This window comes from Solanum tuberosum, unplaced genomic scaffold (genome assembly GCF_000226075.1).
Source record: "Solanum tuberosum cultivar DM 1-3 516 R44 unplaced genomic scaffold, SolTub_3.0 scf00040, whole genome shotgun sequence".
NCBI lineage: Eukaryota > Viridiplantae > Streptophyta > Magnoliopsida > Solanales > Solanaceae > Solanum > Solanum tuberosum.
Window position 1 is genome coordinate 2,316,140 of NW_006238964.1, and position 14,515 is coordinate 2,330,654.

General features: G+C 35.5%; 3 protein-coding genes across 4 annotated transcripts in view; all 3 read left to right on the top strand.

The window, feature by feature from the left end:
• The first annotated feature begins 1,042 nt into the window (after nt 1–1,042).
• Nucleotides 1,043–3,382, top strand: LOC102597280 (pentatricopeptide repeat-containing protein At5g41170, mitochondrial-like). Its single transcript, XM_015306805.1, has one exon. The coding sequence runs from the start codon at nt 1,043–1,045 to the stop codon at nt 3,380–3,382; it is 2,340 nt and encodes a 779-aa protein (XP_015162291.1).
• Nucleotides 3,383–3,639: 257 nt separating this feature from the next.
• On the top strand, nt 3,640–6,760 carry LOC102597605 (putative pentatricopeptide repeat-containing protein At5g52630). 2 transcript variants are annotated; one of them, XM_006343036.2, is made up of 2 exons: nt 3,640–5,897; nt 5,981–6,760. In XM_006343036.2, the coding sequence occupies exon 1, from the start codon at nt 4,024–4,026 to the stop codon at nt 5,716–5,718; it is 1,695 nt and encodes a 564-aa protein (XP_006343098.1). In that variant the 5' UTR covers nt 3,640–4,023; the 3' UTR covers nt 5,719–5,897; nt 5,981–6,760. The 2 variants fall into 2 exon arrangements, with proteins under 2 accessions (XP_006343098.1, XP_006343099.1); XM_006343037.2 differs by having other exon boundaries at nt 3,640–5,714; nt 5,841–6,760.
• Nucleotides 6,761–8,429: 1,669 nt separating this feature from the next.
• LOC102598122 (aspartate aminotransferase) overlaps nt 8,430–14,515 on the top strand; it is a 13,298-nt gene continuing 7,212 nt past the window's right edge. The window contains exons 1-7 of the mRNA XM_006343038.2: nt 8,430–8,763; nt 8,877–8,924; nt 9,984–10,112; nt 10,324–10,383; nt 11,803–11,959; nt 12,631–12,737; nt 12,862–12,920. Coding sequence (XP_006343100.1) covers nt 8,701–8,763; nt 8,877–8,924; nt 9,984–10,112; nt 10,324–10,383; nt 11,803–11,959; nt 12,631–12,737; nt 12,862–12,920 — 623 coding nt within the window. The 5' untranslated portion in view covers nt 8,430–8,700. The remainder of the gene's footprint in view (nt 8,764–8,876; nt 8,925–9,983; nt 10,113–10,323; nt 10,384–11,802; nt 11,960–12,630; nt 12,738–12,861; nt 12,921–14,515) is intronic.

A 14,515-nucleotide genomic window follows, 5' to 3' on the forward strand; every position in this document is an offset into this window, starting at 1 on the left:
ACATCAACGACTTTAAAGCGTCTTCACGCGCTCAAACTACGTGAAATCACGTTTGGTTCCACATCAGCCAACGGTGTTTAAAAGGAACAAATTATGGGTGGTTCAATGATTCAATAGGAAAATGGTGTAGTTGAGGTACCTGAGGGGAAAAACCCAACAAGTTTAGGGATCTGTTTATGAGTTTGGCCAAAAAGAAACTATGATAACTAAAAGTGAATGGAAGTAGTATTACTGGAGTACCTTTAAATATATTAAATTCATTGCTTTGAAAAATGTATCAATGTATTAGATATTCAATGGTATTTAATAACATGGATAATTATCTTGATTTTTCAAACTAAACAAATATTATTGAATAATAATTTTTAGTAAATGGACAAGTAAAGATAAAACAAAAAAGTATAAAAGAATATTGATAGTTAACTTTAATACTGCGAGATTCAAAACAATTTCTTAAATTTACTCTCGTTAAAACCTAACAAGTACTTAAACATTGTATTTTGAGCAAAAATAAAATCTAACCAAAGTTTGAAAAGCACCAGCACTACATAAGAAAACCAGAGTAAACGCAGAAGCTGCCGCCAAATACTCAAATTAAAAGGAAAATTTATTTTGGACAATATTATCACTGCCGAAAAATTTATGGGGTTTTTAAGCTCTTCACTGGCTTATGCTTTGAGCCGCCGCCATGAGAAGAAGAAGAACAAGATAACCCCTCAGACTGGGCTCAAATTGAAATTGCTGTGCTGAGGTGAACTGTTCCAATCTTTTTCTGTTTGGGTGTACTGTTAAATCGATTTTAGCTTTAGTATTCATTCTTGTGGGTTCCCTTTTTCAAGATTCTTTGAATTCCGGACCAGAGAGCTTACAAACCATTGGAGCTTGTCTAGGGGATCAAATATTATCTTTTTGGTTTGATGGGTGTTTGAGATTTTGAATAAAGGTGCAAACTTTACTCAAAGAAAAAGAAAAAATGTAAAAAATTTCTTGGGTTATTTGTGATAATGTAGACTCTGTATAATTGTTGAGAAGTTTTTCTTCTATGGGTCTAGGTTTGTTACCAAGAAAGTCCTTCAGCTTGTTATTCAAGGATTTACATGAATTGGGGTTCTTTAAGGAGCAGAGAAGCCTTTGTAGAAAGTACTATCATGGTGCTTCTTCTTCATTACCCTTGTTGTATGATTCTGATAAAGCTGTTATACCAACAAGGAATTCACTTAACTGGAAAGGTCGCAAGGTGTATTCAGTTGTAGTTACAGTATGCAAGTCTTTGAGTTGGGAAGTTGCGAAAGAGATTCCTTTTGAGAAATCTCTGAAAAATTATGGCTTGTATCATTCAATAAGTGGCTATAGAATGATGATACATACATTTGCCTTTGCTGGAATGGATTTGGAAGTGTACACACTTCTTAAACAAATGATTTTCTACTTGCAGAATGCTGGTGTTGACTTATTGAAGGTAATGCATCTTGTTCTGCGTTCAAGTAATAATACAACACCTTCAACTCTTGTAGCTGATGAACTCATCAAGATTTTTATTGCAAATAAACTGTTTGATCATGCTATTGACGTTGTTAATCATGTTAAGAAAATCGGGCTTGAACCAAGTATTTATTCATGTAATTACCTACTAAATTGCTTGGCAGTAGCAAATCAAGGGGAGAATCTTGCTAGAGTATTTGAAACAATGAATAATTTTGGACCCTCACCTGATGTGATGACATACACAATCATGATGAATTTCTACTGTGAAAATTATCCAGGCACACAGAATGTATCTATAAAAGAAGCCTATAAGATTCTGAAAGAAATGCGGGAAAAAGAGATCAGTCTTTCTGCTGCAACATATAGTGTATGGCTCCTTGGACTCTGTAGAATTGGATGTCCTGATGTTGCTTTGAAATTCATTCGGAGACTGAGGTATGAGAACCAATCTTTGAATTCTTATTGCTACAATGCTATTATTCATGGATTCTTTGCTGAAGGCGAAGTAAGTAAAGCTACAAGTGTTTTTGAAGAGATGAGTAATTCTGGAATAACACCAGATATATATAGCTATAGCATTCTTGTCAGCGGGTTCAGCAAATTCGGGATTATTGATGAAGGTTTATGTTCTATTCAAGGTATGCAAGATAATAACATCAAGCCTACCCCAATTAACTATAACTCAATTCTTCAGGGTTTGTGCGCAGCTGGAGCAGCAAAAATTGCAAAGGATTGTTTTCATTACCTTAAGAATTCTGGGTACAAAGTTGGCCAAACAGCTTACAACATTTTAATTACTGAATTTTGTGCTCAAGGAGATCTTAGTTCAGCCGATGAGCTACTGGAGGAGATGATCAGCAGTGACTTGGCTCCAGATGCTTCAACTTGTTTGAAATTAATTCGTGCTTCCTGTGACATGGGGTCTGTTGATAAATCATTGAAGTACAGGATTATGATGGTACAAAAAGGCTACCTGTCTGATACCATTACCTGCAATTTTATTGTTAAGCAGTGCTGTACTGATGGGCGTGTGATGGAAGCTTTGCACCTGATTGATGAAATGGTGGATCGAGGCATCATCCCCAATTTGTTTACCTATGATGTAGTTGTTCAGCAGTTGTGTAAAGATATAAACACAAAGAAGGCATTGGAGTTAATCACGGTGATGCTTAAGAGGGACATGTTTCCCAATGTTACAATTCTTAATACTCTTCTTGATGGATTTGTTGAAGAGTCCCATTTTAACAAGGCTAGTATGCTTTATATGGGAATGCTTAAACTTGAGATGACTCCTAACATCATCACATACACAATTCTTATTGACATGCTATGCAAGCGGGGGAAAGTGAAAAAAGCTGCAAGACAGATAAAAGTGATACAGGCCCACAATCTATTCATGAAAATAATCAGGGAGGGTATGAGTCCCGATAACATCTATTACACCTCCATGATTTCTGGCTTTTGTGAAATTAAAGACATGAGCATGGCTTGTGCTTTGCTCCTTGACATGCAAAAAAGAGAAGTCTGGCCTACTGTTGTTACTTATACTTGCCTCATTGATGCATTTTGCAAGTTAGATCAGATGGATGAGGCCAGGAGGTTGTTCAGAATGATGGTAAGACAGAACATCTCTCCTGATGTCTATATTTACAATTGCTTCATCCATAAATATTCCAAGTTACATCGAATGGATGAGGCCCAGAGGTTGTTTGATGGAATCAGAGAAACAAACATCTCTCCTGATTTAGTCACTTATAGAATAATGATCAAGGGATATAAAATGGTCAGAAATTATGATCTAGCTTATGACATGACTGATGAGATGCACAGAGTGTTTAACATTCCTCAAACCTTATCAAAAAAAGAAAAGAAAGATCCTGACGATGCATTGTTATAGTTAAATATGGTTAGTCGTATAGTCAATCTCAACTTGTTTGAGACCGACGCATAGTATTATTGTCAAAGTTAATTTTTCTTTTGTTGCTTTCTTGCCAAGTTTGTACATGTCATCATTTTTGTGTATTAGTTTTGTTGTTTCTATGGAATGTTTTCTTGAGTGAAGAACATGTCTCTATTACCTTTTGTTATTCAAACTTCATAGTGAACTTTCAGTCAGCTGCTATTACATTCTTACATTTGAAAGTTGAAACATGAATAGTCAGTACATCATGGATGATACCGTCTAAGATGGAGAAATTTCTTACATTTTGTCTTCCACAGAGTTTGTATCATCAAAATCTTGTTCCTCTGCCACATAAACTAATAAAGTTAATTTGTTAATTGGAGCAATAAAATATTTAGTGTTAGTACTGATATCTTCTTCAGATTAATACCACAAGAACAACATATTCAGCATAATTTTACAAAGTTATTTTGTAAAAAGTAAAGTGTAAGCAAATCGTAGCCCTACTTTGGCAGGTATAAAGACACTTGGCACGACAACACTCAACTACCTAATTAATCTATTCGTGTCCACCCACCATTAGGGTCCATTGTGTTGGTATTAGTTCGATGAAACAAGCAAATCAGGCTTGAGAAATGGATTCAACAGACCCACGGTGCGTACATGCGCGAGCCATCACAACAGGCGCCGCAAAAGCTAACCGTGCAGTGCTAAACAACCTCATCACTCTCTACTCCAAATCCGATCTCCGGTCAGACGCCGCCCGTGTTTTCCGGTCAATCCCATCGCCCAATGTCGTTTCATGGACAGCCCTCACATCTGCATTCTCCAACTCACCACTTTCCTTTCATCATTTCATTTCCATGCTCCGTCACCCTTCAAGAATCCTACCCAATAGCCATACTTTAACGTCCCTTCTCAAAACATGCGCCACTCTTCCTTCACTCGCCTTCGGGGCACAACTTCATTCTCTTGCTGTCAAATTGGGTTTCTCTTCAGAGCTGTTTACGGCGTCAGCTCTTGTGTCATTGTATTTTAAAACTGGGTTGTCGGATAATGCGAAGAAGGTGTTCGATGAAATGTCTGTGAGAGACGAGGTTTGTTTCTCATCGGTTATTGTTGGGTTTGCTCAGAATTATAAGCCTATTGATGCTTTGTCGTGTTTTGTTGAAATGAGGAGGAGTGGTATGGCATCTACTATGGTTAGTGTTTCTGGGGCTTTGCGGGCGGGTTCTGACATGGCTATGCTTGAACAATGTAGGATTATTCATGGGCACGCGATGGTAACAGGGCTTAATTTGAATGTTATTGTAGGCAGTGCATTGATTGATGGGTATGGGAAATGTGGGCTTGTGGGGAACGCTCGTGGAGTGTTTGATGAGCTAGAAATGGAACTCAATATTGTCGGGTGGAATGCGATGATGGCAGGGCATGCTCAACAAGGGGAACATGGAAATGTCATAGAGCTTTTCACTTTAATGGAAGAACGGGGAATGGTACCAGATGAGTACAGTTTCTTAGCTACTTTGACGGCATTATACAATGCAGGTTTAGTTGAAGAGACTGAGATATGGTTCAAGAGGATGACCGAAGAGTATAGTTTGGAGCCGTGTCTTGAGCACTATACGTGTTTGGTGGGTGCATTGGGAAAAGCAGGACGTCTGGAGGAGGCAGAGCGAATTGCTTTAACCATGCCTTTTAAGCCAGATGCAGCTTTATGGCGAGTATTATTGTCTAAATGTGCATATCATGTGAATATGGATATTGCGTGGAGGATGAGTGATAGGTTGTTGGAGATTAACCCAATGGATGATTCAGCTTATGTAATTTTGGCTAATGCTTATGCAAGTGCAGGGAGGTGGGATGAGGTGAGGGAGGTGTGGAAGAGAATGAAGGATAAAAAAGTGAGGAAGGAAGGTGGGAAGAGTTGGATTGAAGCGCTGGGAGAGGTTCATGTGTTTTTAGCTGGTGATAGGAGGCATGAGAGAACCAATGAGATTTATGCTAAGTTAACAGAGTTAATGGAGGAGATTGAGAAACTGGGTTACGTGCCCGTATGGACTGAAATGTTGCATGAAGTAGAAGAGAAGGAGAAGAAGAAATCACTTTGGCATCACAGTGAGAAGCTGGCATTGGCATTTGGATTGTTGAATGGAACAGCACCACCTGGTAAAGCTTTGCGGATTGTGAAGAATTTGAGAATTTGCAGGGATTGTCATGAGGCATTTAAGTATATTAGTAGACTTGTTGAGAGAGAGATTATTGTGCGGGATGTTAATAGATACCATAAGTTCTTGAATGGAAGCTGCAATTGTGGAGATCAATGGTAAGACATATTGAGAAGAAATCTGAGTAAGGAGAAGACCTCAAACTGACGTCTTCTTGGCTTTCTCTTGCACAAAGATCTTTGCCTTTTGTTGATACTGACAAAGCCGTTTATTGAAAACCTTAGATCTGCTAGCACTCAACCCCTCAGTTGAACTGAAGTCGCGGTCTCAACTAATTTGAGGTGTATCCTTTCCTACATTCTTTTCAACTTTCAAAATGCTGGTATTGACTTGCATAATGTAACCTGTCTGTCTTGCTCTGCAGACTTCATTCATCTAATAATGGTGCAAGATCAAATCTTGTTGCTGATGTATTAATAAAGGCGTTTACTGCTAGATCATGCTATTGACATTGTTGAGCAGGCCAAAGAAATTGGACTTGAAACAGAGTATTTATTCATGTAATATCTTACTAAAATACTTGGCAGAAACAAGCCAGAGGGAGAATGATGCAACTCTTTTGAAGCAATAAAGAACTTTGGACCATCACCAGATGTAAGGACATTCACAATCATGATGTACTTCTCTGCAGAAATCATCCAGGGCAACAGGAGGTGGATATAAAAGAAGCCTACGAGATTCTGAATACATATCTCCAAAAGTTGTAGAGGAGATTGAACATGAAAGAGAGATGCTCCGTTTAGCTGACAGATTGGGCGGGGAATGAACCACATGAAACTCTCAGAGGCCAAGAATCAGTTTGAGGAGAAAAATTCCGCTATTAGACAGGGAAACGACATCAAGAAACTAGGCCAACAATCCCTCCCAGAGACAACAGTTCAAGTCTTGATAGACAGAGTTATCTGGTAACTATGCTAGTGAGAGATAGCAGGTAACCTCATGGAAGTAGTCAAAGTGCACACAAGCAGATCCAAACACATGTTAGATTCGTGTAATTTTACATTATAATCTGCTTTAATTTGTTTGCAATTACTGTCACTCATCACATTTTGTAACTAAAAAGCATAAAATACTAGTGAAGTGAGTCAGTGATGATATTTTGTTCCAAATAATAACTAATAAGAGCGCCAAAAATGTGATTGTACATTTGTTACTCTATCCACAGTGATTACCACTTTGTTAACCATGGAAAACGAAACTCATGTGAATATCGTGAAGAATTCATATAAAATTGCATGGAACACGACACTCATATGAATTGACCAGACAACTCCACTAGTAGAGCATTGTCATATATTTCATGCATCTTTAATTTAAAATTACAATATGTTCAAGAATCTTTTTTTCCTATCAAATCAAAATGAGGTAAATAAATTGAAAAGACAAAAGCATAATATATTACTCATTAAGTGTTGTAGGAAAAGCAAAAGAAGTGGTCATTGGGTGTTAGTCTTATCTCCTACCAACCTTTTTGTGTCTACCAAACCTCATTGATTAGTATTCCCTCCCTCCATTTACAATAATTTTTTATACCCAATATATCCTATCCTAGAATAATTCAAAGGATATTTTAATATACTACACTCTTTCTATCTTAATTTATTTGTTTGCTTTAATACTTGATATAAAATTTTAATTACTTTTTTAGTTTTAAATCAAAGATATATTTTAAAATACTGATTTAAACATGTAAAGTTAAAAATAAAAAGTTATAAAAAAAAGACATATTTTAGAAACAAGCTAAAAAAATAATCAAGACATAGCAAACTAAATATATATTTTTATTTTAAAATAACACGTTAAACTTTATATCAAATCAAATCCAAAAAAATAATTTAAAATAAAAAGCATTTGTTTCTAACCATATTTTTGAAAGTTCTTATCGTGAATTCACACTTTCATAGATTCTCCTAGAAAGAATAAGATAAAATAAAATAATTGAATGTACCCGGAAGTTTCGCACTTCAAGTCTTCACGGCAGAATCTTTATTTGTTTCCTAAACAACAATAAATAAATAAAGGTAATGATGGGATAAATAAAAATGAAAAAAAAAATTATTTTCTCTTTCAAAAATTCTATTCGTATAAGGGATGAATAAATAAATAAAAATTATATTCTTATAAGGAATAAATAAATAACACAAGATAGTGATAGGATATATGAAAAAAAATTCTATTCGTATAATGAAATACTTCTCTTTGAAATGCATCTTACACCTTCCTAATTCAATTTAATCAAAATTCAAATGTATTTGTGGAATTGAATAAGAAAAATAATTACATGCTCTTATTACTCATTCATATGGGGTTACTTTGTCCATCTTATTTTCGTACAAAACGATTCTTTAAGAAGTCATTTTATACGAAGGATACAAAATAATAATTTCAGAACAAAATACAGGATGTGAAATTTCAATTCTTTTATTCTATCATTTATATTTTATACTACAATAGTCAGTAGTAGAATAATTTCATGAAATATTCTCAATCAATTATTTCATCTCGATATCATACAACCCATAATATTTACTATATCAATATTAATTTATTTGTCTTACTTTTTTTCGTGTTAGACCAAGAATTGGACAAGTAGGTGGGGGAGATAGGGTCAAAGAAGGCACTAAAAAGGGAGAAAAAAAACAGAAACAAGAAAGAAAGGCAAAGAGAGAAACGTGCTTCATTTTCTCTACCAAAATTAATAATGGAAACTTCAACTTCTAACAGTCAAAACAAATTCCTAACATATACTATATGCTATAACGTGTATGAAACACAAAAATACAAAAAGGGGTTCCGTCATTTTTGCCTTTGGCTTTTGCCAGCTACTACTATATTATTAAATCCTACTTGCAGTTAACAGTTTCAAGGGTTGTCCGTAGCAGTCAAATTTATTCATTAATTTAACAAAAAGATCCAATTTTTATATATCTTTTACGATCTCTCTCTTTCTATATAAGTTCCAACCTTTTTGTAAGATTTTTCAGAAAGGAAAAAGGCCTTTTTTTTTGCTTTCTGGGTAGGCGGATAAGAACTCTTTTCTTTGAAGGTTGTGTTTATTTTATTGTTTTAGAGAGAAAAGAGGAAATGGGGTCTTTTGGAATGCTTGCTAGAAGAGCTGTGCTTACCGAGACACCAGTTATGGTTCAGGTAAATTTCAAGAACCAAGATTGGATTTGTTGTTTTTTGTTTGTTTGGTTTAAGTTTCTGTGCATTGATGGGATGTGCTGTTGTTGTTGTTGTTGTGTTTTTGCAATTGATAGATACAAGAACTGGTTCGAGGTAATAAAGATTGTATTTCTCTAGCTCAGGTTTGTTTACTTTCTCCAATGTTTGTTTCATTAGTTTTATTATTCTAATCTCCATTGAAAGGTTCAAAAAGTTGAGAACTTTGATAAAATTCATCTGTGTTGTGATGGCTTTGAAGCCTACAGATCATCTTTTTGTGCCTTTCGAAATCTTGATTAGATTGACTTAGATTAAATTTGTCTGATTCATTCTTGGGGTTATCAATTTCAAATTTTTTTGGTTGAAATGTGGATTCCTTAATATTTAAGCTAGTGATGGAAAAATAAATAAATTCCAATTGGACCTCTCTCCCATGTAAAGAATGTATTTGCAGATGGTTTTGAATGTGGAGAATGGAGATTATGACTGGCCACTGAGCTGCGTGGGTAAAAGGGTTTGGTGGGTGGGTTACAGGCCGAGAGCACACGTAAAGGTGGTGCTACTAGGATAAGGTTGACATCCTGTCTATCCTTAAGTTCCTCTGGTGATTGCAAATAACTTAAATTGCCTGAGATTCTGGTTTTGTGAAGAAATTTTCTGGGGTTTCTCCCATGATCCCTGGAGTTACAAAACTTTTTTGCTACTATGTTCCATGGTCGGTTTGTCCTTTTCCTGTGAAAAAAGAGTCATAATACTTTTCTTTTGATCTGTTTTTATTTGAGTTAACCAAGAATGCTGTGATTCAGAAGAATATCTGCAGCCCTGCCATGATGTGAGAAGTTATCCCTAAGTGTTATCCGTCTAGTATTGGACTATTTTACGAAGGACTGGTACTATTACAATCTCCGAGGACCGATCTTTTGACAAGCCAGTTTAATCAACCTCCATATAAAAAAAAGTTTTAATCAACGTAAACCTACCAATGGAAGTTTTAAAAGCTGTCTAGTTTGCTGGGGTTGGGGCCTGGGGAATGGGTGGGTAGTTATTGCTTCTTATGCACCTTCCAGAAAGAGTAAACAAAAGGAATAGAGTTATCTGTTGTGGGTGGATCTTTCTGTTAGATTGAGAAGTTATATTGGTTTTGCCTGAATATGGTTTGTCCATGCTTTCCGTCCATATATCTTGGTACCTCTGTCTTGCAGGGAGTAGTGTACTGGCAACCACCTGCGCGAGCACTTGAAAAGGTGAAAGAAGCTATCTGGGAACCTTCAGTTAGTCGCTATGGTGCCGATGAGGGCCTTCCTGAGCTTAGGGAGGCGTTGATTCAAAAGGTATGGTTTATCAGTTGGATTACTGTGGTACTCTGGTTTGCATCTTATAGGCTGGGTAGTGGAACAAACATTGGAGTGGCGTATGGTACTTTGCCTAGTGAACCAGTAGTTACTGTCACATACATTTCATGTTTTCAAACTATATTATTCTCTTGTTGAGATTTGATTTTTACATCTTTCAGTCTAATACTTTCTTTGTGCTCTTCTCCAGTTGGGTCGTGAAAATAACCTACATAAATCCTCAGTGATGGTTACTGCTGGTGCAAATCAGGTAAACTGTTACTTTATTACTTTTCAGTCATTATAGGGTATAGGTACCAGTCAGCTCACCTCTCTTTCTTACCTGTCCTTAATAGTAGTAGGCTTCCTTTCTTTCTCGCCTTTCTTCCAGCTTTTTCTAGATAAAGGTTGGACGGTGTAGAATGAAACTGCATTTTGGTGATTTGTTTGCTTGAGTTAGAGTGGATTGAGATTGATTCTACTCCACCTTCATACCAGGTTCATTTGCTTTGACAAAGGACCAGTATTTCGGTGCATGCTTACTTCACCTTCCTTAGCTATTCTTCAGTTCCCCTTTTCCCTTAATTTATGTTCAGAGTTGGCTGGTTCATACTAGAAACGCGGTAGGGGTCCTCAAAGGAATTGCAATTTTCTACTATCTGCATTGTCATCAAACTAAAAGATTCATCTCGTGAGTGAATCTTTTTCCTTTCTTTTTACCCCCCTTTCTCTCTCTCCCCCTCTTCGGGGAAGACTTGTTTGAGTCTAATGTAGTCAACAAAATGCTAGCTTCCATATAGTGCTTTTCCTGATAAACGGTATGGAGGACTTATGAAAAGACATATAGAACTACCTCACTCGTGAAAATTTTCTTCTTTGTATATCATGATGTGTACTGAAAGGTTGGTGTGCTTTTGAGATGTGGATTTTATTTTCTTCTGCTTCTACCCATCTAAAGATTATTCTTCTGCTTATGTATATTTTTCTTCATAAAAGAAGATTACTCTTCTGTTGTGGGCTTATTCAGCTCCATGCTACAACTTGATAAAAAAAGTGCTCTATTTTTTTTATAAGACCTCTTTTAGTTCTTGCATGCTATCACTATATTTTTGTATGTTGTCACTTTCATGAGATGACAATCTTGCAATGCGAACATCTGCAGCAACAAAACTCCCCATTTAGCATCATCTGTCAGAAACATATTAGAGAAAAAATCTACCGACATACCTAAAATGCTCAAGCTCAAGCACTTGAACCTCAAAATTTTGTCTGCAAAATTGAACTTGGGATTACTTAGGGTATTAATTTGAGATTTAATCGGCTAGACTTTCCATGACTGATTAAATGATGGTTCAATGGGCTCACAAAGTATGAGTACAGAGTACAGACATATCATTACGTACCTGTCCATTACAGAGCAGTATTCTCTTTTTGAATAGGAGAGTGGTGTCCTCAATAGTGCTCCAAATTAAAATCACTATTTACTACAATAAACAAATTCAGATGCTATCTTAAGCTGAATGAAGATAGTAGAGCTATATTAAAGAGCCATTTGTAGTGAAATAGAGATGCTACATTTATGGGTAAATTAATTTGTGTATATGTCTATGTTCTTTGTTAGTGACTAATGGACTAGCTGTATCCCTATCGCTGAGAAATCTCTAATGGAATCTTACTGAATCGATTTCAGGCTTTCGTAAATGTCGTTCTCACACTGTGTGATGCTGGCGATTCGGTCGTTATGTTTGCACCATACTATTTCAATGCACACATGTCATTCCAGATGACAGGTGTTACCGATATTCTGGTGGGTCCTGGTGATGCAAAGACACTCCATCCTGATGCAGGTTTGTACTTTCATATGATGTTCATTTCGTGGTACCCTCCCCATTATTAAGACACTACTATTCCTTCCATTAGTTTTCCTTAAGACTGATTATACTAGATGTTGTGGTATACATCTCTTTTGTGCTAGCATGCATGTTCAAGTTTTAGTGAACACGTTTTATCTTTGTCGCCTGAGCACTTGGGAATATATCATAATCACTAATCACATTTGTACTATGAGTTACTTTTTCCCCCTTTGCTTGAAATTTATCAAAAAACTCCATCTTCTCTGAATCTAACACTATTTGTGTAGAAATCAACTGAAGATGAGGTTGCTGCAGAAGTAGTGTTCTGCTTTGTGTTGCAAGTTGTGTAAATCATTCATAATGGTCTTGATTTGTAGAATGTTGTCTGGAAAACAATTGTTCTATGTTTTTTCTTGTATTGGATGTCCTCACCCCATCCCCACCAGAAAGAAAAGAAAAAGAAAAATGAAGTTAGTAAAGTTCACTCCCGATTGTTGACCTGATTTAAGTGTGTTATAACTTAAAAGTTTGACACTTTGATGCATAATTCTAACCTAAATATTGCAACTGTTTTGCAAAATGGACTTGAGAGTTTCAAAACATTATCTGCCTTCGTTGTTTGATTGTCTATGGGTTGACATATTCCATGATTTCTCAATTTTCAGACTGGTTGGAGAGTACTCTAAAGAATACTGTACCAACCCCAAAGCTTGTCACTGTTGTTAATCCCGGCAATCCATCAGGAACGTATATCCCTGAGTCCCTTCTTAAGGTCTCTTATCTCATCTTTATAGATATGATGGATTGTTGAAGTCATCAGTTATCAAAGTGCGTTAGTATTCTCTTGTGATTTTTACTTTATTAAAACATTAACAAGTTGCATTTTTGTCATGTAGAGGATATCTGATATTTGTAAGGAAGCGGGATGTTGGCTCGTAATTGATAACACATATGAGTAAGTGACTTTTTCTGTTGTATACAAATCTTTTAGTTTCTCGTATTGAATTGAGTACTTGCTGTTAATGACTGGTGCCAATTTGTTTTTTCGTCCGTGGACGAGTGATGATGGTCTTAGAACTAAAGATGACGAGGGAAGTAGTTGTTGAATTGACTAATCCTGGAATACTTTTAGTTAGACCAGCAAGAGACTTTTGAATAAAACCAAGGATACAGGTCGTTTGTGTTGGCATTGTGAGGAAATATTTATGATTTGTGAACTTTTAACTTACACTAAATTTGATAGGCAAGAAAATTTAGGGAAAAAGGACAAATATACCCCCGAACTATCGTAAATGGTATGTGTATACCCTTCGTTATACTTTCAGTACATCAATGACCTTACCGTCCAAATTTTAGAGCGTATCTACCCTTTATACTAACGGTGATACACATGTCCTAATCCTATCTACCGACCCAAAATTTATTAAATTTTTCTACCAAAATTAAAATCCCCAACAAATACATGATACCCAGATCCAAAAATATAACCCAAATTGCTCAACTGGGTAGCGGAGAATCCACATGTGCTTCTCTTTCACACCGCATCGCAAATGAAATCAAGGAATAATCATTGCTTCAACTCTTTTTCGAGCTCTGAAGAATCAGTCATCGTCAACAACTTGCCACTACTTCCTTTACTACTCATCCCTCCAGCTATTCCTCTTCATCTTCGCAATCGATTTTGTCAGAGATTATCGCCAACGAAATCCCATCATCTGCCTCCTCCAACTTCATTTTCTCTGTTTGTAGATGTTATCTGTCATCTGTGAAACATAACTGCAATTCCTATACACACACCTAAGGCTACATTGTGCACGCGAAAATTTTTATGGTGGTTGAGGGATAAGTATGAGGTGGCATACAAGAGTTGTGTGAGGCACCTTTCATAATTTGACAAATGGATTCTTGGGTCCCATTTTCAAAAGAAATGGGCCAAAGTTCTTTCTCTCTCTTACTTTTTAACTTTTTCCTATTATTCAACTTTTTGACTTCTTGTTTTTTTACCATTATTTCAAATTTTGCTATTTTTCTTATCTTCAAATAATTTAAAAGTATGAAATTTAGCCAAACTCATCATACGCCTAGCATTTAGTATTATTTTCCTATACTATATTAATTATCTAAATTACTAAAAATAATTATTAAAATTATTTATCAATTAACAAAAAGTAAACTATAATTTTTTTTATTTTCATTACCCTAACCATTAATTCTTTTTGAAAGTATAAATAAAATTTGTAAAATTGCAAAAATAAAATAAATATAAAGGTAAATTAATAAATTATCATTTTTATTAATAATTTCTTAAAGAATGTATTAAAAAGTAAAATAACTAGTACGAAAAATAAAAGGAGTATAAAATTATTATTTTTTCTTCTCAATAATTTCATATTTTTTTAATTTTGTAAACATTAAATGTATCAAATATTCTCTAACAAGAAAATATAACATAAAGACCATTAGTAATCTTGATGAATACTTACATAAGTTTTGTTACTATTTTCATGTAACCCAAAATCGAAAATCATCCATAAACTCCTACATACATAC

Bases quoted from the DNA above. Each gene is read 5' to 3' on its own strand.
- LOC102597605 (XM_006343036.2), top strand. From the start codon at position 4,024: ATGGATTCAACAGACCCACGGTGCGTACATGCGCGAGCCATCACAACA.
- LOC102597280 (XM_015306805.1), top strand. From the start codon at position 1,043: ATGGGTCTAGGTTTGTTACCAAGAAAGTCCTTCAGCTTGTTATTCAAG.